Below are 27,998 nucleotides of genomic sequence, written 5' to 3'. Positions count from 1 at the left end.
AATTTAAGTGTCCAGAAGTGATTCAGGTGGGTAGCTGAATCAGAAAAAATGGGATGGCTGAGTCCTGAAATCTAAGCAGAAGATGGGGGAAGGTTTCTAAGACTCTTGGGTAGATTTCAGGCTTAGAATCCTGAAAGGGAATGTGGAAACAGTGAGCCACATGCCTGGGAAGGAGCTTAAGATATGCAGGTCCAGAGAAGTTGGCCCAGGAAACAGCTTTAGTTCCTGCAAGTCACTGTACCTCTTTTTTTTCTTCTGTTACTTTTCCATACAGTTAAGATACTAATGGTACCTCCTACTTGCCATGATTGTTGTTAACATGAAATAAAGATTTCTCTATCAGTTGGACAATAGATAATTAATATATGAAGGTTAGCTATTAATGCTGTGATTTAGAGGGAGAAAACTTTGGAACACAAGGTTTGGTAATGGCGAATGTTGAAAACTATTTTTGCATGTATTTACAAAAATAAAAAATAATACCAGTAAAAACAATTCTGGATTGATTTTTGACCTAATGCTACTAAAATAAGAAACAAAATTAGAAGCAAAAGAAAGTCCCAGTTACTCTTCATAAGACTCAAACATCTTTCATAGGAAAACCAACCAGAAGGACCTTGGGGAGAAACCAACACTTTTGCCTTTCAAATAATTGTCTCATATGTTCATTGTAAGACATCTCGGATCAACCAACTGGTTCAAGATGTCCAAAAGAGAGTTTGGAACAGAAGGGCATGAGGTTTATTGACCTCAATTTTTTTTTTTTTAATACTTAATGTTACTTTTTTTCCAAAATACATCTAAAGACAATTTTTAATAATTTCAAAAAAAATTAGGGGGGCAGTTAAGTGGCCCAGTGGATACAGCACCTGTCCTGAATTCAGGATCACTTGAGTTGAAATTTGACCTCAGACACTTAACACTTTAGAGCTCTGAGGGCAAGTCACTTAACTTCAATAGCCTCAGGGGAAATTTTTTTTTTTAAGTTTCAAATTCTCTGCCTCCCCTTTTTACTTCCTCTTACCCTAAGATGATAAGTAAATTGCAAAGATTATATAGGTACAAAAATGTAAAACACATTTGCTCAAGAATTTTCACCTCATGAAAACTGAGTAGGCAAGACTGAAGTATCCTAGTCAGAGTTAGCAATGCTGGCCAGACATTATGCTGGGCTGTGGCTGTGGACAAGGAGGAATGAGCACTTGATAGGAAAGTGCAGTATTTTGAGGAGCAAAAACATTTCCAGGACAACAGTTGAAGAACTCTACATGTGACTTAGGTGAGAACTGTTGCTGAGGTTGAGCTCCTGGACAGAATTCAGAACATAACAGTCAGGAGGAACTGAGGCTTAAGGCACAATTACTTAGAACTCAGAATTCAAACTTGATTATAATAATGATCATTATTATTCACTGTTAAAAATACAATAAAACCAAATGAAAATTCAGGATGAGTAAGCAAAGCAAAAAACAAACAAACAATTAAACAAAAAAAACAAAACCTGACAATATTGATACTTTAGTATGAAAGAAGATCTGGGTTGATATTCAGAAGAATATTATGAGGTTAAAAAAAAAGCCATTTTGTCCCAAAGCTTAACATCAAAGGTATACAAAACCAAAAAGAATACTTGGAAGAATATAAAAAGGAATTAAAAAATCAAATAAGAGATCAAGTAAATATTGGAGGGGGGGTGGAGGGGAATGAAAGCAATATAAGAAATTATGAAAAAAAAAGTTAATCAATTGGAAACTTTTAAAAAAAGTCATTCAAAAAAATTGAACAAAAGGAATCTAGTAACATTTTAAAAAACTCCCCCCCCCCAAATAACTAAACTTGAAAAAATAGAAGAGATACAGTTGATTATGCTGATAGTTTCCCTAATATTGAACCAGCCCTGCACTGTTTTTCCCTCCTTCCTGTTACCCTCCATCAGGAAGGAGGGAAAAACTTGGAACAGAAAGTTTTGCAAGAGTCACTGCTGAAAAATTACCAATGCATATAATTTGTAAATAAAATTAAAAAAAAAAAAGAAAAGAAAAAAATAGAAGAGAATCTGAAACACCTCATTAGAAAAACTGGAGCACAGATCAAGGAGAGACAATATAAGAATTGTTAGACTACCTAAAAGTTATTATTTTAAAAATAATCTGGATACAGTATTTCAAGAAATTATGTAAGAAAATTGCCTGGAAGTTCTAGAACAAGCAGGTAAAGGGTCCTCTACATCCCAGAGTTTCTACTCTGAAAGACCATAGGTTTGCTTACATTAAATTTCATAGAGCAAAAGAACTGCAGTTGCATCCAGAGTAATTTACCCAGAAAGTTGAATATAATCTAGAATGAAGAGAAAAAAATGGACTTTTGATAAACTGAAAAGTTTTCAAGTATTTGTAACAAAAAGAGCAGAATTTAATATAAAAGATTCAGAAAAAAGGAAAACATTAAAGACTAATTCTAAGGCATTTCTTAAGGCCAACTATTTACGTATATATATGAAAATGTTATCAATATAACTGTAGATAGTTTAAAAGACTACGGCTGAGTCTTGTATGATGGAATAGGCAAAAGGTAAACGGAAACAATTATAAAAACTGGGCAAAAGCAAGAAGTAATACTGAGAAAGTAGGTGGGGAGGAGGATGGAAAGCTGGTAATATTGTAACTTTATTCTCTGAATTTACCAGGAAACAATGTATATATTCAGAAGGATGTAGAAGCCTTCTGAATATACAGAGGTGAGGAAACTGGGATAGGGGAGAGGAAGGACTTTTGGGTGTGATGGGGAGTGGGAGAATGGGAGAGAAGATCAAGTGACAGGGATAGGGTAAAATTGGGCTTGAGAAACAGAATGGTGAGTAATATAATATGGAAAGATATTCAGTTATGTGGATTGGATGTTTAAAGTGGCTCTTTGTGATAACAAACACGTAGAAATTGCAGTGATCCCCCCCCCTTCATTCCTTATTTATTTTAAATTTAAAATTCCATTATTAGAAATTAGAGACAGTTGGTCTTGCAGTGCTAAGAATCCTGAGACTGAACTCAAGAAAGATTGATTTCAAATCCATCTTCATACTCTTACCAGCTGTGTGTCCCAGGGCACATTATTTCATAGATGTGTGCCTAAGTTTCCCCAATTATTAATAGGGAAAAACGATAGGACCAAACTCACAAGTATGTTGTGGCATTCAAATGAGAAATTTATATACTTAGCACAGTACCTGTCATATGGTAAGTATATATGATTATTCCTTTCACTTCTTTTCCTACTAACTGTGCTGGAATTTGAGGGACCAAGGAAGTATAAGGATACATTTCTTATACCAGGCAACATTAGGAACAAGGAGGGCCAATTTATGCTTGATAACAAGAAGATCTAAGTCTACACTTATCCCAAAAAGGAAGGAGTTGCCTTGACAAGTGAAGAGTTCCCTTCACTGCACAACTTCAAGAAAAGGCTACAAGGGCAGTTTTCAGAGACTTTGTAGACAAAATTCACATCTGGTTAGAAGTTAGACTGGATGTCATGCCTAAGATTAGCTCCTATTAAGAAATTCTTTAATGCTGTATTGCTTTTTGAGGACTGTAGAAACTAGACATTGATCAAGATCTAACTTTCTATAATGAGATAAGCTCAGAATGAGTTCTTGATTCAGATACAGTGGATGATGATATAAACAAATTAGGAGAACAAGTGTAAAGGGCTGAAACTCTGAATAGGTGCACTGGAATCACACAACCTAGCATTTAAAGCTAATTACCTACAGAACAATAATTCTATTAGCATATGCTTGGAAAAATGGCCCTTCTGGCAAGGGACCTGTATGTTTGTGGCAGCCCTCTTTGTGGCTGCCAGAAACTGGAAACTGAGTGGATGCCCATCAATTGGAGAATGGCTGAATAAATGGTGGTATATGAATATTATTGTTCTGTAAGAAATGATCAACAGGATGATTTCTGAAAGGCCTGGAGAGACTTACATGAATTGATGCTGAGTGAAACGAGCAGGACCAGGAGATCATTATATACTTCAACAACAATACTATATGATGATCAATTCTGATGGACGTGGCCATCTCCAACAATGAGATGAACCAAATCAGTTCCAATAGAGCAGTAATGAACTGAACCAGCTACACCCAGCAAAACAACTTTGGGAGATGACCATGAACTACTACATAGTATTTCCAATCCCTCTATTTTTGTCTGCCTGCATTTCTGATTTCCTTCATAGTCTAATTGTACACTGTTTAAAAATCCGATTCTTTTTGTGCAGCAAAATAACTGTTTGGACATGTATACATATATTGTATTTAATTTATACTTTCACATATGTAACATGTATTGGTCAACCTGCCATCTGGGGGAGGGGGTGGGGGAAAGGAGGGGAAAAGTTGGAACAAAAGATTTTGCAATTGTCAATGCTGAAAAATTACCCATGTATATATGTTGTAAATAAAAAGCTATAATAAAAAAGAAAGAAAGAAAGAAAAGAAAATGGCCCTTCTCACTATTCTGTGCTGGCTCAATCTTTTGGTATATACAGATAATCATAGGAGGGAGTAGGGGTTGGAGTAAGACAAGCGAGAGTCACTTTGGAGGAGACTGAGGAGAAGGGAGGTCAGAAGGTCCCCCTAAAGACCAAGTATTTTTGCTGATCCTGACTCTGGGTAATCCTGAGGTCAACAGGGAGCGAACTTGAACTTCACAAACAAGGGATAGTCTGTCTCTCAGATCTGTGGAGAGAAAGGCATTTATGGCCAAAGAAAAACTAGAGAATATTATCAAATAAAAAATGGATAATTTTGATTACATTGAATTTAAAAAGTTTTGTACAAACAAAAAGGCTAGCACTGCTGGCCAGACATTGTGCTGGGCTGTGGTTGTGGACCAGGAGGAATGAGCACTTGCTGGGAAAGTGCAGTACTTTAGGGAGCAAAAACATTTCCAGGACAGCAGTTGAGGAACCCTACAAGTGCCTTAGGTGAGAACTGCTGCTGAGGTTGAGCCCCTGGACAGAATTCAGAACATAACAGTAAGGAGGAGCTTCGGATTACCCAGCATGACCCAGAGCTCAGAAGTCAAACTTGACAGTAATAATGATCATTGTTGTAAGCTGCTAAAAATAAAATAAAACCAAATGAAAATTTAGGATGAATAAGCAAAGGAAAAAGAATCTCACAATAGCCACTTTGGTATAAAAGAAGGTTAATATCCAGAACATAGTGAGCTTAAAAAACAACCCATTGCTGTCCCAAAAGGCAACATCAAAGGTACACAACAAGTCCAAAAGGAGTTCCTGAAAGAACATAAAAAGGAATTCAAAAATCAAATAAGAGATCAAGGAAATATAGGGAGGGTGTAATGAAAGCAATCCACGAAATTATCATCAATTTGTAAGAGGTAATAAAAAAGTTCTTGAAAAATAGGAGGAAAGGAATAGAGTGACATTATGAGAGTCCAAAAAATAATTAAACTGGAAAATAAAGAAGAGAATCTGAAACATCTCATTAGAAAAGCTGGAGAATAGATCAAGGTGAGACAATATAAGAATTGGTAGACTACCTAAAAGTTATCATTTAAAGAAGATCTGGATACAATATTTCAAGAAATTATGAAAAAAAATTGCCCTGAAATTCTAGAACAAGAGAGTAAAGGGGGAAAGAAAAAATCTGCTGTTCACCAATTGAAGAGATCATGCAAGGAAACCTTACAAGAATATCCTAGCAAAATTTCACAATTTCCAGGTTAAGAAGAAAATCCTGCAATCCAAGCAGAAAAAAAAAGCAGACTTTGACACTGCAGAAACAGTCAGGATTTCACAAACCCAGCAGCTTCAACTCTAAGACTATGGGTTTGGTTACATTAAATTTCAAAGAACAAAAGACCTGGACTTGCATCCTGAATAATTTACCCAGAAATCTGGGATATGGAATAAGAGGGGAAATAGACGTTTGACAAACTGAAAAACTTTCATGTCTTTGTAACAAAAAGAGCTGAAGTCAATGGAAAATTTAATATAAAAGATCCAGAAAAAAGGAAAACATTAATGACAAATTCCAAGACACTCTTTAAGGCCAGTTATTTACTATTATATGAGAAAATGTTAACAGTAAAAAATGTAGGTATTTTCAAGGGTTTGGGACCAAAATGTGTATGACGGGGCAGGAAAGGGTAAAAGGAAACAATTACAAAAATTAGGCAGGAGGAAGAAGTAATACTGAGAAAGAGGAGGGGGTGTGTGGAGAGCTGGTAACATAGTAACCTTCCTGCCTGAATTCCATAGGAAACAATGTATGCATCGGGAAGGATGTAGAAGGCTTGTGATTATATAATAAAAGTTGGGGATAGAAGGATGGTTCTGGATGGAGGCATCAGGGGAAGCTGGGGAAGCCTGGAAACAAGCGGGGGGGGGGGGGAGGGGAGAGGCTGGAGGGCTTTAAAAGAGGGGGCAGGGAAGCAGGAGGAAAGGAGAGCCCAGGTCAGATCTGGGAGAGAAAAATTCTGACCCAGCTCAGGGGAGGGAGATCAGGGGCACTGCAGGGGCAGAAAGATTGGGGGACACACGGAAAACAGCGTGACTGTGCCCTGAAATCTACAGAGGAGCTGGGGAGGTTGTCTGGAACCCTGTGGTACAGCTTAGACTTGGTGACTCTAAAGGGGGCCTGGACACAGGGAGCCATGGCCTGGGGTCTGATCGGGCAGCAGCCCAAGAGCCTGGGGATGGAAGGAGCCAGGCAGAGCCAGGCAGGAGTTTTGGGGCCCACGGCCAGAGTGGGTCCTCAGGGCAGGCAGAACTCTGGAATCTATCAGGGGCCCAAGTCGGAAGGCAGAAGCACCGCGTTTCTAACCGGGATCCAGGAATGAGGCGGGACTCCTGGGTCCCCATGGGCAATGTGAATCAGTGATAAATCCGGGGACTGTAACGTCTGACATTTAGGAGTATTTGGGATGGGAAAAGTAGAGATGGCGAGGGGGGGGGGGCTGGGAAGGGCGGGCTTGTCCGATAGCCGAATCTGGTACAGCAGCAAGTTCCTGGAGCTGCTAAAGAGATGATGCCCCATTTGCAAAGACAAAGGCAACTAGCAAAAGCTCAGAGGTTGGCAGGGAGGCGGGGGAGGATAGATATGCCGGGAGGTGGGCGGACCTACCTGGGACCTGCCCCTACAGAGCTGCCTTGCAGGTGGCAGAGAGATCTCAAGTCCAGCAGTCCCACTTTCCAGCCAGCTCTCTCGAGGAAATTTCTCCTGGGGCCAAGAGTTCTCATCTCAGCTAGCCCCTGAGACTTCCCAAAATAAGCTGTCTCCTTCTAAGACGCCCAAGAGCAGGAAGTCAGGCCCAGAGCTGCTTCCCCGCCCTAAAGCCCGCCCCCCATCACGTGAAATGTCTTCACCACTGGAGAGGCCCAACGTATGCCCTGGACTCCTCCTAGGCTCCCAAACTCCACCCCAAGGGTTCATATTCCACTTGGATCACCACCCACCAGGCTGTTCCACTCTGAGATCTTCTCCTCCCCCCAGGCTTCCACCTTTCCCCACTCTCATTCACAGCTTTGGGGCGCCCTCCTTCCGCTCTGGAGCTGAAAGGGTGGCGAGATAAATCTTGGGCCGCAGCAAACAGAAAGTAGTGGATCCCATATTAGAGGTGCTGACTGCGAGTCTACATTGAGAACTTTGGGGATTCTATTTACCTTCAAGTGTTAATCCAGATTGGATTGGATTTCCTCCTAACCAAAATTAGAATGAGGGCTCACTTAAAAAAAGACTTGTTTTCCCATTACATTAATGGGGATGTTTGAGCCTCTACAGGGAAATCACTAAAAATTTGACATCAAGGTGATATGATCAGTAGTTGTAGGAATAAACATCCGGCATAATTGGCTCAGAATGACTCCGTTCTACTCTGAAGGCAGTAAAATAGCCACAGGGTCAAATGGTCAGAAGGACGAAGTGATTTTTCTATGGAATATAATTCAGAAATGCATTGATATTGTTTCACTGGCAATTTTTCTTCATGTTTTAAAACGAAAACCTTATTTATATTATAATGTTTCCCAGTTTTCCCACATCCCCTCCAACTTTCTGCATTATCTTTCCCTGTCATTCTAGCCAATCTGACCTCAGAGTTGTTTTAATTTGCATTGCTCTGATAAATGATGACTTGGAGCATCTTTTCACATGGCTAAAAATAGTTTCAATTTCTTCACTGAGAATTGTCTGTTCATATTCTTTGACCATTTATCAATTGGAGAATGGTTTGATTTCTTATAAATTAGAGTCAATTCTCTGGATATTTTGGAGATGAGGCCTTTATCAGAACCTTTAACTGTAAAAATATTTTCCCCATTCATTGCTTCCCTTCTGATCTTGTCTGCATTAGTTTTATTTGTACAAAAACTTTTCAATTTGATATAATCAAAATTTTCTACTTTGTGATTAGTAATGATTTCTAGTTCTTCTTTGGTTATAAATTCCTTCTTCCTCCACAGGTCTGAGAGGTAAATATCCTATGTTCTAATTTATTTATAATCATATTCTTTATGCCTAGGTCATGAACCCATTTTGACCTTATCTTGGTGTATGGTATTAAGTGTGGATCAATGCCTTTTGGTTTGTCAAACACTAGGTTAAACCATTCTTTAGCCAGGACTTAAAATACTTCCATATGTTACATGACCTCTTACTGACTTTCTCCAGCTTTTCAATGTAAAGTCTCAACTGTGACATTAAGAAGAGCACCATATTGTGGGACTATCACCTTATTCTTCACTTATGCACTGTTTATTATAGCCCAGAATCACAAGAGCTTTTTGCCTTCCATATCATCCTGTTGACTTAAATTGAACTGTGGTACATTTGAATACCTAAAACTTTCATTTAAGAGTGATATACAGAATTAAATTTCTAATTATTCATTCCACAATTTCCCCCAGAAATTTGAGGAAATTTTAATGGCTCCTATATCCTGCCCCTCTCTTATTTGTGAAAGTAAAATTTTGAGCTTGTATAAGAATTTACATAAATTTTAAATTCTCTCTTCTTAGATTGACAACAATATTATCATTTTTCAAGATCTTTTTTTCTCAGCAAAGATGCCAACTATGATTTTTCATTAATTTATAATAAGTTCAAAATCTAAGGCTAAACACAGGTCCACTAGAAATCTTTTTCTAAGTTGATTTATTAAGAATTTCTTTTGGAACCATTCAAAGAATTTCAATTCCTTGTAGCAGATTCTTGCCCACACATCAATATCTTTCCCAAAATAATAGTATTAGGTGCTTTCTCCAATACTGTTAATTTTTTATTGCTATCTTTAAAAAAAAAATTCCCATTTCAAATTCTGTTCCTTATTCCTGTTTCTTTTTGTTTCTTTTCCACTTCTTAAAACATATATATATATATATATATATATATATATATATATATATATATATATATATATATACAATTCCTATTACACATGTAAAATAATGTAAAACATATTTCTATGTTTGCAATGTTGTGTAAAAAAAGAATGAAAATAAATCTCAGAGATTCTCAGTTTTCTTTTGAAAGTGGATATATTTTTCATCATGAATCCTTTGGAACTGTAAATCATTGTATTAAAATTAATATTCCTGTTATAGTATACAATTTCCTGGTTCTTTTGCTAAAATTTAATAAACTCTTTGCAATATTCACATTAATTACAGTACATTAGAGAATGAGATCCTTGAAGGCAGTGACTTCAGTTTTCACTTTATTTGGATATATCCATGCTTACTGAAGTGCCTGATACATACTAACTGCTTAGCAAGTGATTATTGATTGATTTTTCAATTTATACCTATGAAGTAATCCTGTCCACCTAGCAAATAAGTTCACTTTTGTATGGCCTCTTCTTGATAGAATTATGCTGGCTCCTTGAAATTTGATCTTCCTTTACTTTTAAATTTATATTTATTTTTACAATTAATTAAAAGTTTTTCTTTAATGGAATAGAGAGAAAAATAAAACTCTCAGAATAAACAAATATGTTCCAATTTAAACTCTCGGAACATAATCTCTTTATCAGGAGACTAGCATTATGTTTCATTATGATTCTTATGGTATTATCTCTTCCTTTTCTCAAAGTCCAGAAGTAGTTCTCCAAATTATTCCCGATTTCTTTTCCAGAAATCAGTATATTTCACTGGTTTCTGTATTCAGATTTAATCTCAAATTTGTGAAATTGCAGTTTGAACAATCATAAGAGTTTATACATGTCTGTATTGAATTCCACCTTCTTGCATTTAGGTCAGTATTCTGGCTTTCTGACATCTTATTTGCCCTTGTCTTCTTCACACAAAAGCACCTAGATACACATACAGGTACTTTTTCCAAAGACAGAGAAAAAAAACTACACATTTTAATTATTTCCTTATGCAATTTTGATAAAGGCCATGTATGGCTTTAACTCATTCTTTTATAAAATATCAATCATCTCTGGAAAAGAGACCCAATTAAAGTCTCTTTCCAAGCTTATAAAAGTAGCATTTCCGAAGATAACTAATAGTTTCTTTTTATATGTTTTGAACTCTGGTTATACGAGATCTGGGCAGTTTTGTTTATTTATTTATTTGTTTGTTTGTTTATTTATTTGCTCAGGCAATGGGGGTTAAGTGACTTGACCAGGGTCACACAGCTAGGAAGTGTTAAGACCACATTTGAACTCAGGTCCTCCTGACTTCAGGGCTGGCGCTCAGTGCACTGTGCCACCTAGCTGCCCAATTTTAAAATTTCTTAAAATATAATTGCTAAGCTCTTTTGGGGGTCATGAATTTTAGGAAATTCAATTGTCCTTACTTTCCATGATTTATTTTCCTGGTTAGTTGATATACAATTCCTCCTATTTTTCAACATTAGATCTTGTAATAGTTTTCTTTTTCTTAAAGATCATTGATTTCAATTGAGTATAGTCTAATTTTCATTGAGTTTTTTTTTTTAATTTTTAAAATTAATTTTATAATTATAACTTTTTTTGACAGTACATATGCATAGGTAATTTTTTACAACATTATCCCTTGTACTCCCTTCTGTTCCGAATTTTCCCCTCCTTCCCTCCACCCCCTCCCCTAGATTGCAGGCATTCCCATACATATTAAATATGTTATAGTATATCCCAGATACAATATATGTGTGCAGAACTGAAATTTTTTTTTTTTTTTGTTGTTGTTGTTGCAGAGGAAGAATTGGATTCAGAAGGTAAAAATAACCTGGGAAGAAAAACAAAAAATGCAACCAGTTTACACTCATTTCCCAGTGTTCCTTCTCTGGATGTAGCTGATTCTGTCCATCATTGATCAGTTGCATCTGAGTTAGATCTTCTCTTTGTTGAAGATATCCACTTCCATCAGAATACATCCTCATACAGTATTTTTGTTGAAGTGTTTAATGATCTCCTGGTTCTGCTCATTTCACTCAACATCAGTTGATGTAAGTCTCTCCAAGCCTCCCTGTATTCATCCTGTTGGTCATTTCTTGCAGAACAATAACATTCCATAACATTCATATACCATAATTTACCTAACCATTCTACAATTGATAGGCATCCATTCATTTTCTAGACACTACAAAAAGGACTGCACAAACATTTTGGCACATACAGATCCCTTTCCCTTCTTTAGTATTTCTTTGGGATATAAGCCCAGTAGTTGCACTGCTGGATCAAAGGGTATGCACAGTTTGATAACTTTTGGGGCATAATTCCAGACTGCTCTCCAGAATGGTTGCATTCTTTCACAACTCCACCAACTATGCATCAGTGTTCCAGTTTTCCCACATCCCCTCCGACATTCATCATTATCTTTTCCTGTCATCTTAGCCAATCTGACAGATGTGTAGTGGTATATTAGAGTTGTCTTAATTTGCATTTCTCTGATCAATAGTGATTTGGAACACTTTCATATGAGTGGAAATAGTTTCCATTTCATCATCTGAAAATTGTCTGTTTATATCCTTTGACCATTTATCAATTGGAGAATGGTTTGATTTCTTATAAATTAGAGTCAATTCTCTATAAATTTTAGAAATGAGACCTTTATCAGAACCTTTAACTGTAAAAATATTTTCTCAATTTGTTACTTCCCTTCTAATCTTGTTTGCATTAGTTTTGTTTGTACAAAAGCCTTTTAATTTGATGTAATCAAAATCCTCTATTTTGTGATCAATAATGATCTCTAGTTCTCCTTTGATCATAAATTCCTCCTCCTCCTCCACAAGTCTGAGAGGTAAACTATCCTATGTTCTTCTAATCTATTTATGATCTCAATCTTTATCCCTAAATCATGCACTCATTTTGATCTTATCTTAGTATGTGGTATTAAGTGTGGGTGGGTCCATGCCTAGTTTCTGCCATACTAATTTCCAGTTTTCCCAGCAGTTTTTGTCAAATAATGAATTCATATCCCAACTTTTGGGATTTGTCAAACACTAGATTGCTATATTTATTCACTATCTTGTCATATGAACCTAAGCTATTCCACTGATCAACTAGTCTATTTCTTAGCCAATACCAAAATGGTTTTGATGACTGTTGTTTTATAATATAGTTTTAGATCTGGTACAGCTAGGCCACTTTCATTTGATTTTTTTTTTCATTAATTCCCTTGAAATTCTTGACCTTTTATTCTTCCATATGAATTTTGTTGTTATTTTTTCTAGGTCATTAAAATAGTTTCCTGGGAGTCTGATTGGTATAACACTAAATAAATAGATTAGTTTAGGGGGTATTGTCATCTTGATTATATTTGCTCAGCCTATCCAAGAGAACTTAATATTTTTCCAATCATTTAACTCTGACTTTATTTTTGTGGCAAGTGTTTTGTAATTTTGCTCATATAACTCCTGATTTTCCTTTAGTAGATATATTCCCAAATATTTTATACTATTGACAGTTATTTTGAATGGAATTTCTCTTTGTATCTCTTGTTGTTGGATTGTATTGGTAATGTATAAAAATGCTGAGGATTTATGTGGATTTATTTTGTATCCTGCAACTTTGCTAAAGTTATGAATTATTTCTAATAGCTTTTTAGCAGAATCTTTGGGTTTTTCTAAGTGTACCATCATATCATCTGCAAAAAGTGATAGTTTGATTTCCTCATTACCTACTCTAATTCCTTTAATCTCTTTCTCAGCTCTTATTGCCAAGGCTAGCGTTTCTAGTACAATATTGAATAGTAATTGTGATAGTGGGCAAACTTGTTTCACTCCTGATCTTACTGGGAAAGGTTCCAGTTTATTGCCATTACATATGATGTTTACTGACGGTTTTAAATATATGCTCCTGAGTATTTTAAGGAATATTCTATTTATTCTTATACTCTCAAGTGTTTTTAGTAGGAATGGATGTTAGATTTTATCAAATGCTTTTTCTGCATCTATTGAGGTGATCATATATTTTTTGTTGTTGTTGTTATTTTGGTTATTTTTGGCTCCACCTGAGGCATAGTAGATTCTGCTCCAACCTTTTACCTTTATTCTGTTTGTATCACCCTGTTTCAGGTGTGCTTCCTGTAAACAACATATTATAGGATTTTTGCTTTTAATCCAGGCTGCTAACTGCTTCCTCTTTATGGGTGAGTTTACCCCATTCACATTTATGGTTATTTTTACCTTCCGAATCAAATTCTTCCTTTGCAACAACAACAACAACAACAAAATTTGGTTCTGCACATATACATTGTACCTAGGATATACTATAACATATTTAATATGTATGGGAATGCCTCCCATCTAGGGGAGGGAATGGAGGGAAGGAGGGAAAAATTCGGAACAGAAGGGAGTACAAGGGATAATGTTTTTTTTTTTTTTTTTCTTAAATTTTATAATTATAACATTCTTTTGACAGTACATATGCATGGGTAATTTTCTACAACATTATCCCTTGCACTTACTTCTATTCAGATTTTTTCCCTTCCTCCTCCAACCCCCTCCCCCAGATGGCAAGTAGTCTTATATATGTTAAATATATTACAGTATATTCTAGATACAATATATGTGTGTAGAACCGAATTTTTTGTTGCACAGGAAGAATTGGATTCAGAAGGTAAAAATAACAGTTTACATTCATTTCCCAGTGTTCCTTTTCTGGATGTAGCTGGTTCTGTTCATCATTAATCAATTGGAATTGGATTAGCTCTTCTCTATGTTGAAGAAATCCACTTCCATCAGCATACATCCTCGTACAGTATCATTGTTGAAGTGTATAATGATCTTCTGGTTCTGCTCGTTTCACTCAGCATCAGTTGATGTAAGTAAGTCTCTCCAAGCCTCTCTGTATTTCTCCTGTTGGTCATTTCTTATAGAACAATAATATTCCATAACATTCATATACCATAGTTTACCCAACCATTCTCCAATTGATGGACATCCATTCATCTTCCAGCTTCTAGCCACTATGAAAAGGGCTGCCACAAACATTTTGGCACATACAGCTCCCTTTCCCTTCTTTAGTAGTTCCTTGGGGTATAAGCCCAGTAGTAGTATGGCTGGGTCAAAGGGTATGCACATTTTGATAACTTTTTGGGCATAATTCCAGATTGCTCTCCAGAATGGTTGGATTCTTTCACAACTCCACCAACAATGCATCAGTGTCCCAGTTTTCCCACAGCCCCTCCAACATTCATCGTTATTTGTTCCTGTCATCTTAGCCAATCTGACAGGTGTGTAATGATACCTCAGAGTTGTCTTCATTTGCATTTCTCTGATCAATAGTGATTTGGAACACTCTTTCATATGAGTGGAAATAGTTTTAATTTCATCATCTAAAAATTGTCTGTTCATATCCTTTGACCATTTATCAATTGGAGAATGGCTTGATTTCTTATAAATTAAAGTCAATTCTCTGTATATTTTGGAGATGAGGCCTTTATCAGAACCTTTAACTGTAAAAATTTTTTTCCCAATTTGTTACTTCCCTTCTAATCTTGTTTGCATTAGATTTGTTTGTGCAGAAACTTTTTAATTTGGTGTAATCAAAATGTTCTATTTTGTGATCAATAATGGTCTCTAGTTCTCTACAAGGGATAATGTTGTAAAAAATTGCCTATGCATATGTACTGTCAAAAAAAGTTATAATTATAAAATTGATTAAAATAAAATAAAAAAATAAATGTGTGGGATGACTTCTACAGACTCTCTTGCCAAGCTTCCCTTTTGTTTTCCAATTTCTCTTCTAGCTCTCTTATGAGAGCCTTTTTGATTTCCTCTATGAGAGTTTTGTGTATTCAGGTACAGATCATATCCCTCTTTAGGGATTCCTCTGGAGACAGTGTTTTTAGACCACCCCCCCCCCACCTCAGGGTTTTAACTCTGTTCTCTATCCATATAGAAGCTGTCAATTCTAGGGAATTATTTGTGAGAAAAATGTTTTGCATTTTACTGTGTCTTATGTCTGATAGTTCATGGTTGCTTTTCTATGGAAAGTGCAAATTATTAGAATTAACATTTTTAAATTAAAAATATAGGTTTTAAAAAAGCCTATTTATTTGTGTGTAACATATTGCTTTGTGAATCCTGCTGGGAGAGCAAAATCAGTGTAAAAAGGAAAACCATGATTCCCGTTTAGTTGATGGAAAGCTTTTTAACTTTTAAATATCTAAAGGTTTCCAGGAATTCCTGAGCTGTGCTTTACTTGAAGCCTTTTTTGGGAGCTCTTTAGCTGGGCTATTGGGCAAAACCAAGTTTTTGCCTAGCCCCTCACTTCCAGACTCAGCTGGGGAAACAGCCCCAGAACTAGCCCCAACCCCAGCCCCCGCCCCAGCCCCAGCCCCAGGGAAAGATGTTCAATTAGAAACTTGTTTCACTTGGGAACGTGATTATCATTATTTTATCGGTGTAATATGTATATTAAACTTTACCAAATGAACTATTGAGCAAGTTTTGAACAAGGTACAATGTGCTTGGAATTCTTAAAACATTACATGAGAAATTAGTCAATTGTCTAAAATACAACATAAATAGCAGATTCTCATAATGACAGCATTGATTCTCATGATATTGAACTGCCTTAGGATTCTTACAAGGTACTTATGTACTTAGTTCACACCTATAAAGGAGTTCACTCATTAGTCCACACATTAGACACACCTTTAAGAGAGCATAATTTTAAGGAGCTCTCACAAGCCCATTCTCTGGGAAGATATAAGGAGCCAGAATTCAGTGGAGAGGGGGAGAGTCAGGATAGAGTCAAGGAGAGGACTTCCGGGAGAATTTCAGGGGACTTCCAAGAAGAGGACTTTGGGAGATTTACAACTTGGATTGACTTCTGGGAAACCCACAATGCCACACTCTCAGAGGTGGAATCTGATTCCCACACTCTAGGAGATTCAGAATCAAGAATTCATTTGATATTCCACTGTTGTGCTGGCTGGATACACTCAGACAAGAGTTCTCAAGAATCAAAGAGAGAGAGAAATCTCTAAGAAAGCTAGCTGAGCCCCAAGAGAAGGAGACAAGACTTGAAGGAGAAAATAAAGGATCTGGAGATAAGATTTGGAAAGAGACAGTAAGGGACTTTAACCCCTGGCTGCATTTTGGGGTGATGAAACTGAACTGAAGTCAAAGCTGCCTCCAGAAGCCTTCCAAAAAACCTGCCCCCAAAAGAATGATTACAATTTAGAGAACAGAACACTACAGAACTGGATCAATCAACCCAATCCTCTTAAAAATGTATCAAGCTTACTGTTGCATTTTCTGCCTTGGATATGTTTTCTTACCTTGGCATGTTTCCTCCTGCCCTATTTTCTAATACACTATCATCACTCCTTAGTGAGCTTCAAGCATCCATTTTTTTATCTCAAGGTAGCACAGAAGAACAGGGAGAGGTTGAGGGCCAGCTCCAAGGAGGCAAAGGATTGGGAGCAGTTCAGGTTTTCCCAAAGCTTGTCCCATGTTCGATAGCTGTAAGAAGTCAGGATGGTATCTCACCACCTCTCTGTTCTGTCTCTAGGTGTTAGCACCCTGGATACCTTAGAATCACCCAGAGTTAGGATAGGCAAAAGTCTTTATCATTGGTGTTTAGCAGTAGAAATGAAGGAGATGGATGCATAGGATCTCCCCAACCTCACCTCTTTGTCTCCCACCCAGAGTGAGTCTGGGTAGTCTCAATCCACCTCCTAGCCCCTCCCTAATTCTCTGTATACACCAATGATTGGGCCAGCACAGGATAGTGGGAAGGGCCATTTTCAAGCATATTCTTATAAAGTATTGTCCAATCAGTATTTTGCCTCAAATGCTCGATTGTCTGACCTCAGTGCATTGACTTAAGAGTTTCAGCCCTTTACAGCTAGGGAAAAGCATGTCCTTGGAGATTGCAAGGAAGGGAGGAAACTGTCTGAGTGATTTCATAGCTAATAGTCCCATGAGAAAAGACTAATATTCTCAGGAAAACACACTATTGCCTTGGTGAAAGATATATACAAATTTATCCTCAGATGAATAAATGGAGTTCTTATCTCCTACCTGACCTGTACTCAATGTCAGCTAGTCCTCCATCCCTTTCCCCCACCAAGGTTTAGAAGCTCACAAGCTGCCTGGCTACTAGGGCTGGATGGCAGCAGCATAATTCTAAGATAATCAACTGAATTCATGTTATTTGGCAATTATCTCTCATGTTTCAAAAACAATATTCATGCCATTATTTTTCTTCTGATTTTTCTCATTTTGGAATTTAGGGGACAATATTTTTTTTTTTTTTTAGAAATACTGGTATTTGAAAAATTATTTCTAGGAGATTATGTAAATGTGTCCTTAGAACATGACCTCTTCTCAAAGTCTTATCCCCAAGTCTTTACTTTTTCCATTTGTCAAATACAAGATTGTAATTTATATAATATCTCACACTGTGTGGGACAATAACCACAAACCCAAAATAGTTCAAAAAGATGTTTCTCAGAGTCAGATCAGAGAGCAGTTGATTACATTTCTGCAAGAATAGGGTATCACCTCAACTAGTGCAATCAAGCAAAGGGTATCAAAATACAGCTGATGGAGAAGGATTTTTTTACACTCTGGACTGAGCAACTTCACATACGACTCCAGTTATCCCAGATTTTCTATCAGGGTTGGCAATGTGTTATAGGAACCTACTCCACTTAAGAACAGTAAGTATACATTACAAAGCTTGCTGATGTAGCAAAATGGTTTGTGCAAGACTAAGCAAGGTATAAGGGGGAGAGGTTTTCTCGAACTGTAGCCCTAAACTATGGCACTCTTCTGGGGGTAAGCTTTCTAAAAATGTCTCACGTCTCCTCGAATCCACCTGATACAATTAGCAAAATAAGGTCAAAATGGAAATCCTTCTTTGGGCACCAATCTTGGGATTTCAGAGAAAAACTCAAATCTTTTTTCTGACCTTTATACACAATATAGAATTGCAATGTCTAAGGAGATCCGTGCTATAGGAAGAGGCCTTTCCTTATTCATTACATTCACATTTCATCTGCAATAAAATTTCTACACAAAGGAGGAGACCCACATGAAAGCCTTTCTGCAAAAACAATTTGTATGTTTCTTTAAAGTGTGAATATTGTGATTTATAGTGACCTTTATCTTCCAGGTAAGGGCAAGTCTTGATTCACCACATTTGTAAATCTTCTTTCCTCAGTATCCTCAGATGTAAACTCAGAGATGAACTTTGGCTAAAGACCTTCCAATGGCAAGACCTTTTTCACAAGCAGAAAATCCCTGTTGACTGACAAGCTCTGTCCTCCATCTTTATGCCTTTTTCCATGATTTCAATTTTCTAGGAATTTCCTGGAGGCAATTCAGGGATGAAGTGAGTCTGAATGTTTTTCCACACACATTATATAAATGAGGTTTACATCTAGTATAGGATGTCCCATGTCTAGTCAAGGACTAATATCTATTAAAAACTTTACCATGATCCAGACACTCAAAATTTTTCCTCTAATGTGGACTCTGTTGTTAAGCAAGATTTGACCTTTGCCTGAAAGTTTCCACATTCATAAGATTTCTGTCTAATGTGGTTTTTCTCATGTTTACCAAGACTGTTGTGTCATGTGAAAGCCTTTCCACAGTCATTACCTTTATAAGGTTTCTCTCCAGTGTGGATTCTCTGATGGAAAGTAAGATGGCTGTGCCACATGAAAGACTTTCCACAGTCATTACATTCATAAGGCTTCTCCCCAGTGTGGATTCTCTGATGGGAAGTAAGATTGCTACGCTTTGTGAAAGCCTTTCCACATTCTTTACATTCATAAGGCTTCTCTCCAGTGTGTATTCTCTGATGGGAAATAAGATGGCCGCGCTGGGTGAAAGCCTTTCCACATTCATTACATTCATGAGGCTTCTCTCCAGTGTGGATTCTCTGATGTACTTCAAGGTAGGAGCGATATATGAAAGCCTTTCCACATTCATTACATTCATAAGGCTTCTCTCCAGTGTGGATTCTCTGATGTACTTCAAGGTAGGAGCGATATATGAAAGCCTTTCCACATTCATTACATTTACAAGGCTTCTCCCCTGTGTGGATTCTCTGATGTTCATGGAGACTAGAGCTAAGCATAAAAGCCTTTCCACATTCGTTACATTTATAAGGCTTCTCTCCAGTGTGGATTCTCTGATGCAGAGCAAGTTTAGAGTTGCATCTGAAACTCTTTCCACACTGATTACATTCATAAGGTTTTTCTCCAGTGTGGATTCTCTGATGGACAGCAAGACTGGTGCAATGTGTGAAAGTCTTTCCACATTCATTACATTCATAAGGTTTCTCTCCAGTGTGGATTCTCTGATGGACAGCAAGATGGGAGCGATATGTGAAAGTCTTGCCACATTCATTACATTCATAAGGTTTCTCTCCAGTGTGGATTCTCTGATGTAGAGCAAGTTTAGAGTTGCATCTGAAACTCTTTCCACACCGATTACATTCATAAGGTTTTTCTCCAGCGTGGATTTTCTGATGAACAGCAAGTCCGGATTGAGATGTGAAAGTCTTTCCACATTCATTACATTCATAAGGCTTCTCTCCAGTGTGGATTCTCTGATGGACAGCAAGTTTAGAGTTGCATCTGAAACTCTTTCCACACTGATTACATTCATAAGGTTTTTCTCCAGTGTGGATTCTCTGATGGACAGCAAGACTGGAGCAATCTGTGAAAGCCTTTCCACATTCATTACATTTATAAAGCTTCTCTCCAGTGTGGATTCTGTGATGGACAGCAAGTTTCGAGCTGCATCTGAAACTTTTTCCACATTGATTACATTCATAAGGTTTTTCTCCAGTGTGGATTCTCTGATGGACAGCAAGACTGGACTGATATGAGAAAGCCTTTCCACATTCGTTACATTCATAAGGCTTCTCTCCAGTGTGGATTCTCTGGTGTGCATCAAGGGAGGACAGCTTTGTGAAATCCTTTCCACATTCATTACATGCATAAGGCTTCTCTCCAGTGTGGATTCTCTGGTGTTCATGAAGACTGTAACTGCGTACAAAAGTCTTTCCACATTCATTACATTCATAAGGCTTCTCTCCAGTGTGGATTCTCTGATGGTCAGCAAGATGGGAGCGATCTATGAAAGCTTTTCCACATTCATTACATTCATAAGGTTTCTCTCCAGTGTGGATTTTCTGATGTTCACGAAGACTGTCACTCCGTGTGAAAGCCTTTCCACATTTGTTACACTTATAAGGCTTCTCTCCAGTGTGGATTCTCTGATGTAGAACAAGTTTAGAGTTGCATCTGAAACTCTTTCCACACTGATTACATTCATAAGGTTTTTCTCCAGTGTGAATTCTCTGATGGACAGCAAGATTGGAGTGAGATGTGAAAGTCTTTCCACATTCGTTACATGTATTAAGTTTCTCTCCAGTGTGGATTCTCTGGTGTAGCACAAGTTTAGAGTTGCATCTGAAACTCTTTCCACACTGATTACATTCATAAGGTTTTTCTCCTGTATGGATTCTCTGATGTTCACGAAGACTGGTACTTCGTGTGAAAGCCTTTCCACATTCATTACACAAATAAGGCTTCTCTCCAGTGTGCATTCTCTGATGTTGAGCCAAGTTGAAATAACATTGGAAATCGTTTCCACATTGATTAATCATGTAAGATTGTTTTTCTGTATGAATTCTCTCATGTTTAGCAGGAGTAGATAGCGCTCTCAAATTCTTTCCATGTTTCTTACATTCATGAGATTTTTCACCAGCATGGATTCTCTGATGCTTGGCAAGGGAAGAAAGTACATGAAAAGCTGTATCACATTGATGACACTCAGGTGTTTTCTCTTGAGGATGTATATCCTTATCTTTAGCAACACTGGAACTCTTTCTTAAAGCTTTTGTGTGTGTATTCCATTGACACTGTTCCTCTTCAATGTGGTTTCTTTTCTGTTTTGCAAGAACAACCCTGTATTCACGATATTGAAAAGGGTCTTTCCATGACATCATTTTCAGATTTACACTCATCTCCTTCATATCAAACCATGTGTCTGCATCTGAAAGAATCAAACACACATGTGTATCAATATAGCCTCTAATGCTGGCTAATAATAAAATCATTGACTTTTAATATCTCAAGGCAAAAATTTTCAAACTGAAATGGACAGATTCAATCATTTTTAAATGCTATTAGCTCAAACCAATAAGGTGATTCAATTAACACAGAGTTCCACACACAATACAATGACATTGGACCCCTACAACAAAGCTGAGACAAAGGCAACATGAAGATTCTCATAATTTAGAAACCAGGCTATGAACTATGAATGGCTGAGTAACCTGATCCAAATCCCTGTAGCAAAGATTAGAACTGGAACCTGGAAACTCAACCCATTGCACTAGACAGATGTTCTCCATTTTACTTCCAATGCTTTCCTTCAAATTCAATCTCAGGCCCCAGTTAGCTTTGCACCACTGGGAATGTGCTTCTTTGCCTCAGTTTTCCTGAAGAATGACGGTAATAATTAAATCCACTTCCCAGATTGTTGTGAGCATGAAATGAGATACCTTTAAAACTCTTGGCACATACTAGGCACAATATGCTTGTTAAGTACTATCATTGTCACTATGATTTTGATTCTCTCTACCATAACTCTTCCTTCCTCCATATACTTCCCTTTCTCTCTCTCTTTATATACAAATGCCTGTTGAACATGATGCATTTCATAAAAATAAATAAATAAAACCCCAAAACTTTCCTTTGTCTGGAGTAGGTAAAAATAAGTTTCATAAACTGTTGCTTATTCTCAAACCATCTCAAAGTTTTTATGCTGGATTTAAAACTTCTTGACAAGTTCTTTGTATACCTAGGACTCAATGCAATGCATAGAACAGAACAGATGCTTAATCAATGTTTATTGTTTGATTGACATTATCCAGGGCTGATCACATGTCCTAACCCCACCTCAGTGCTTGCATGCTGGTCCCTCTGAGAGGCTAAATCTCTGTTTCCATTTTGTCTCTTTCCTGCTCCCTCTGACCTATGAACAAATCCCATAGTAAAGATAACAAGGGCGTAGGGCTTCTGGTCCTGTTATGGAATAACCAGGAGTCTTTCCCTCCCATATCCCTCACCTAAGGGAAGCAGTCAGTTATGTAGTCAGTGATTTGGATTTAAGTGAGGGAGGGCTGCCCAAGGTCACCAGCTCACTTTCCCCCACACAGCCATCTATGGCCCCTGGCCAGTTATAAATCTGGCTTACTGGGAATGGCTCTGGATGTAGATGGCCAGGAGAGACTTGGGCCTGCTTAAGGTAATGTCTCCAACAGATCTCTTGTGACTAAAGGTGCCCCCATCCAGTGATTAATGCTAGGGAGCAATGGAGACAAAGAATCTTCTCTCTCACCTGGGCTAAGAAAATCTCAATAAATAAAAAAGGAATGAATGAGTGACTTTGGGAAGAACCTCAGGCTTTCTGGCCAAAGCATAAATGACTGTGATTTACACTCAGTCTAAGTCAATGAGGACCCAAAGATCAAATGGGTTTGGCAAGGGATCTATGGGCAGTCAATGAGAATCAAACTGATTTTGATTTGAGGTTTGTTGGTTAAGAAAGGAATCGGGGCAGTTAGGTGGCACACTGGATAGGGTACCTTGAAGCCAAGAGGACCCAAGTTCAAATCTGGCCTCAGACACTTAATACTTTCTAGCTGTGTGTCACTGGGCAAGTCATTTAACTGCATTTGAAAAGAAAAGAAAGAAAAGAAAGGAAAGAAAGGAAAGGGGAGGGGAGGGGAGGGGAGGGGAGGCGAGGGACGGGGAGGGGAGAAGAGGGGAGAGGAGGGAAGGGAAGGGAAGGGAAGGGGAAAGGGTAAGGGAAGAGAAGGAGAAAGGGAAAGGGAAAGGGAAAGGAAAAAAGAAAGAAATCTATCTAGGGATGGTTCAGTAGTAAAGAAAGGGGGAGGGGGATGCTTATAAGAGCATTAACAGATAGGGGTATATGATATCCTAGGTCATGGGTTCTCAAACTACAGACTGAGGACATTTATGTGGCCCGCAGGGTTATGGCAAATGGGCTGAGGGGCAGAGCCAGTGTATGAGCTTTTGTTTTTATTGTAGTCCAGTCCTCTGAAAGTCTGAGAGATAGTGAACTGGTCCCCTATTTAAAAAGTTTGAGTGTTAGGATTACAAGGAGAGAACTCAGGTTGTCTGGACAGTGACAAGGTGAGAAGTCAGTTGTCTGGACAATTACAAGGTGAGAACTTAGGTTGACTTGACAGTTCTCTGGCTCAGACTTTTGGTTCGGGCCTTTAAAGGGAGTTTACAGCTTAGGAATTCTAAGAGGAGCAAGTTCATTGGTGGAAGTTTTTCCCCCACACCCCATTAAGTTCTCACATGCGTATTCTCTGGGAGAAGGGCAGCATTGGGTCTGAGAGAATCTACTCTGGGATAGAGTTGTGATGCCAGCCAGGCTGAAAGAGACAAATCTGATTTGGGAAAGGACAATAGCTAGAGGAGATTCAGAGCTTGCAAGAAACCTGCACACAGAGGAAAAGATTTTACAGATCTCCCAGAGAAGGATTATAATTGAGCAGACGACCAGACCCTCACAATTCAAGAACTTTACATTTTGGCACACAACCTGGGGCCAGAAGTTAGTGCTATACATTTGAGATGGATATTTGAAGGTGAAACAGGAGTTTTTACTCCTTTTGTGGTTGAAAAAAATCCCAATCAATTGGTGGGGAAGAGACATTTTACAGCAGATAGGATTACAAATAAGCACTTTGGCTTTTTAGGCAGGGCTGCTGTTGAAGGCCTACCTGCACTTTCACCGATTTCTATTCAGTGGAATTCTGATTCACCAGTGTGGGTAGAACAGTGGCCCTTAAGAAGTGATAAAATTCAGGCCTTACTAGACATAGTGCAAGAACAACTTGACCAAGGACACTTATGGCCTTCTCTAAGTCCTTGGAATTCCCCAGTATTTGTGGTGAAAAAGAAATCTGTAAAATGGAGGATGTTAACTGATTTAAAAAGAGTAAATGAACAGATGAAAACTATGGGAACTCTTCAACCTGGACTTCCATCTCCTACTCAGATGTCAAGAGAATGGCCTCTATGGGTTATAGACATTAAGGATTGTTTCTATTCTATCCCTCTAGATAAGGAGGATGTGAAAAGATTTGCTTTTTCAGTGGCTAGTGTTAATTTAGCTGAGCCTTATAAAAGATATGAATGGACAGTTTTGCCACAGGGAATGAAAAACAACCCTACTATGTGCCAAATGTATGTTGCTACTGCTCTTGCTCCAGTAAGAAAAGCCTTTCCAAAAGTAATATTGTTACATTATATGGATGATATTTTGGGATGTGCACCTGAGGAACAAATGTTAGAAGCATGTCTACAAAAGACCATGGAAACACTACAGTACTACAAACTGCATATAGCTACAGAAAAAATTCAAAGACATGCTCCTTTTCAATATTTAGGATATGAAGTATATCCTAAGACACTCACAGTACAAAAGCTTTCTTTAAGAATAGAGAAGTTGAACACCTTAAATGATTTCCAAAAATTAATAGGAGATATCCAATGGATGCGTCCAGCCTTAGGCTTAACTACGAATCAACTGCAACCTCTATATGACATTTTAAGGGGAGACAGTGCTTTTTAAATTCACCACGCCAGCTTATAAAAGAAACACAAGAGGCTTTGAGAGAAGTTGAACTGGCTTTATCCAATGATAAAGAAAGAGTCACTCAAAAACCCTTGGAAATATCCGTTTTTGCTACAAAAGAGGCACCCACAGCAGTCCTTCATCAAGGAGACAGTGTGATTGAGTGGGTGAACCTCCCAGCACAACCAGAACAAAGGCTTTCTCCTTACCCAGTGCTCGTGGCTAGGATTTTATTAAAGGCTATTAAGAGAGTACTACAATTATCTGGAATAAGTCCTGAAAAAATATACACATTCTATACTAATGCACAAATTAATGTATGCTGTGAGACCATCCCAGAATGGCAAATTTTATTGGCCACAGCTCCAAATTTTGCACATGGATCTCCATTAAACATAACCCAGCTACTACATAATTGGCGATGGAATTTTGAAGAAAAGGTTTCTAAGGTTCCTTCTAAAGGACCAACAATCTTTACAGAGGCCTCCAAAGACAATATTTGTGCTGTATACTCTCATGATTTAACCATAAAGAGAGTAGTCAGGACTTCTTTTCAGTCCACTCAGCAGAATGAATTATTTGCTATCATGCTAGCTCTTACTTATTACCCAGGAGATGTAAATATAATTACTGATTCAGCCTATTCAGTAGGTGTAGTACAAAGAATTGCCACAGCCCAAATAAAATTTGCAGCCTCTAATATTTATCAGCTCTTTAAGGAACTTCAAGAGCAAGTGAGACAGCATCCAGGCAAGATTTATATCTTGCCTGTCCACTCACATAGTGGACTTCCAGGTCCTATTTTTGATGGAAATTCAAAGGCAGATAGCTTTTTAACTATGTTAGCCAATACTCCTTTATTTCAGAAAGCACAAGAATTTCATTCTAAATATCATCAAGCTGCTCGAGCTTTACATTTACAATTTGGAATCACAAGAGAGGAAGCTAGGAGCATAGTAAAAAGCTGTACAGCTTGTCTTCCTTTCCACGCTCCTACACTCCCTCCAGGGAAGAATCCTTGTGGTTTGTGACACAATGAAATTTGGCAAATGGATGTGACCCATTATACATCTTTTGGTTGTCTGTCTTTTATCCACATGGTGGTAGATACCTTGTCAAGATTCACTTTTGCAGTGCCAACAGCAAAAGAGACAGCCCAAGTGGTCACTGAATTCCTTATCCAAGCATTTGCAATTATGGGTGTGCCACAAGAAATAAAAACAGATAATAGACCTGCATATACTTCTAAACATTTTGCACACTTTTGTGCGCAGTATAAGATTTTACACACCACTGGCATATCTTTTAATCCCCAAGGTCAGGCAATAGTAAAGAGAAGAAACACAGATATTAAGACACTCCTTCAAAAACAAAAAAAAGGGGGAGCCACAGGTAACCCTAGAGAACTTCTAAATTTAGTTCTCTAACTTACATGAACTGATGCTGAGTGAAATGAATAGAACCAGAAGATCGCTGTACACTTCAATGTTGTATGAAGATGTATTCTGATGGGAGTGGATATCTTCAACATAAAGAAGATCTAACTCACTTCCAGTTGATCAATGATGGACAGAAATAACTACACCCAGAGAAGGAACACTGGGAAGTGAATGTAAATTGTTAGCACTACTGTCTATCTACCCAGGTTACTTATACCTTCGGAATCTAATACTTAATGTGCAACAAGAAAATGGTATTTACACACATATATTGTATCTAGGTTATATTGTAACATATGAAACATGTATGGGACTGCCGGTCATCAAGGGGAGGGAGTAGAGGAAGGGAGGGGATAATTTGGAAAAATGAATACAAGGGATAATATTATTTAAAAAAATTTACTCATGCATATATACTATGAAAAAAATTATAAATAATAAAAAAATAATAAATAAATTTAGTTCTGTATACCATTAATTTTCTAATTTTTGACAAAAATACACTGGCTCCGGCAGACAGGTTTTATAACCCACCAGAAGGGCAGTGTCCAGTGCAAGGAGCTCCACTGTCCTTAGATAATCGCCAGGTGTTGTGGAGAGACCCAGAAAGTGGTGAATGGAAAGGACCAGAAAGGTTAACTGCCTGGAGGAGAGGATTTGCTTGTATTTCTTCAGCTGGAGAAGGAATCAGATGGGTCCCAATGAGTTGTATTCACTTAGTCCATCAGAGAGAGACAGAAAAAGAGAAAGACCTCAAAACAAAGGAGAAAATCTAAGAAAACATCTGACACTGAAAGAGCATGGCTAATAAGAAGACTGTCAAAGAAATTTAAAACCAGCAGGAATCATTGGATTTCCTAACACAAGATGAGACTAATGGACAATGAACTTATGGACATTTATAAATTCTCAATTTATGATTATTTGATCATGTTATTTGTTACATTGTTAATTTACGTAATTATGTGTAATACCTCCCATACTAATGGATTTATGTTTCAAGGTCATGACTACCCTATGTTCTAAATCAAAAGAAAGGGGGAGATGTTAGAATTACAAGGTGAGAACTCAGATAGTCTGGACGGTGACAAGGTGAGAACTCAGGTTGCCTTGACAGTTCTCTGGCTCAGACCTTTGGTTCGGGCCTTTAAAGGGTGTTTACATCTTAGGAATTCTAAGAGAAGCAAGTTCAGTGGTGGAAGTATTTCCTGACGCCCCATTGAGTTCTCACATGCCTATTCTCTGGGAGGATAAAAGAAGGGCAGCATTGGGTCTGAGAAAATCTACTCTGGGATAGAGTTGTGATGCCAGGCAGGCTGAAAGGAGACCAGCCTGATTTGGGGAAGGATAAGAGCTGGAGGAGATTCAAGCTCCCAAGAAACCTGTTGTATTGTGATTTTAAAGGAAAGTTCGGATTCGCTCCTATAAATGACGCTCTCAAGCTCAGTTAAAAA

General features: G+C 37.8%; 1 protein-coding gene across 4 annotated transcripts in view; it reads right to left on the bottom strand.

Annotated features, from left to right (window-relative positions):
• The window catches only part of LOC141564989 (uncharacterized), a 138,068-nt gene that overhangs the window by 54,468 nt on the left and 55,602 nt on the right, over nt 1-27,998 (bottom strand). For 2 of the 4 annotated variants that reach the window (XM_074307910.1, XM_074307911.1), the window contains exon 5: nt 17,927-21,481. The exons of 1 other annotated variant lie outside the window; for it this stretch is intronic. In XM_074307910.1, the coding sequence (XP_074164011.1) occupies nt 19,044-21,481 (2,438 nt within the window). In that variant the 3' untranslated portion in view covers nt 17,927-19,043. Of the gene's footprint in view, nt 1-17,926; nt 21,482-27,998 lie in introns of those variants that run through there. One more of the 4 variants, XM_074307914.1, reaches the window with a different exon arrangement.

The sequence above is a fragment of the Sminthopsis crassicaudata genome, chromosome 3 (assembly GCF_048593235.1).
Source record: "Sminthopsis crassicaudata isolate SCR6 chromosome 3, ASM4859323v1, whole genome shotgun sequence".
Lineage (NCBI taxonomy): Eukaryota > Metazoa > Chordata > Mammalia > Dasyuromorphia > Dasyuridae > Sminthopsis > Sminthopsis crassicaudata.
Note: the sequence above shows the minus strand (reverse complement) of the source record. Positions and strands in the feature narration are given on the sequence as shown.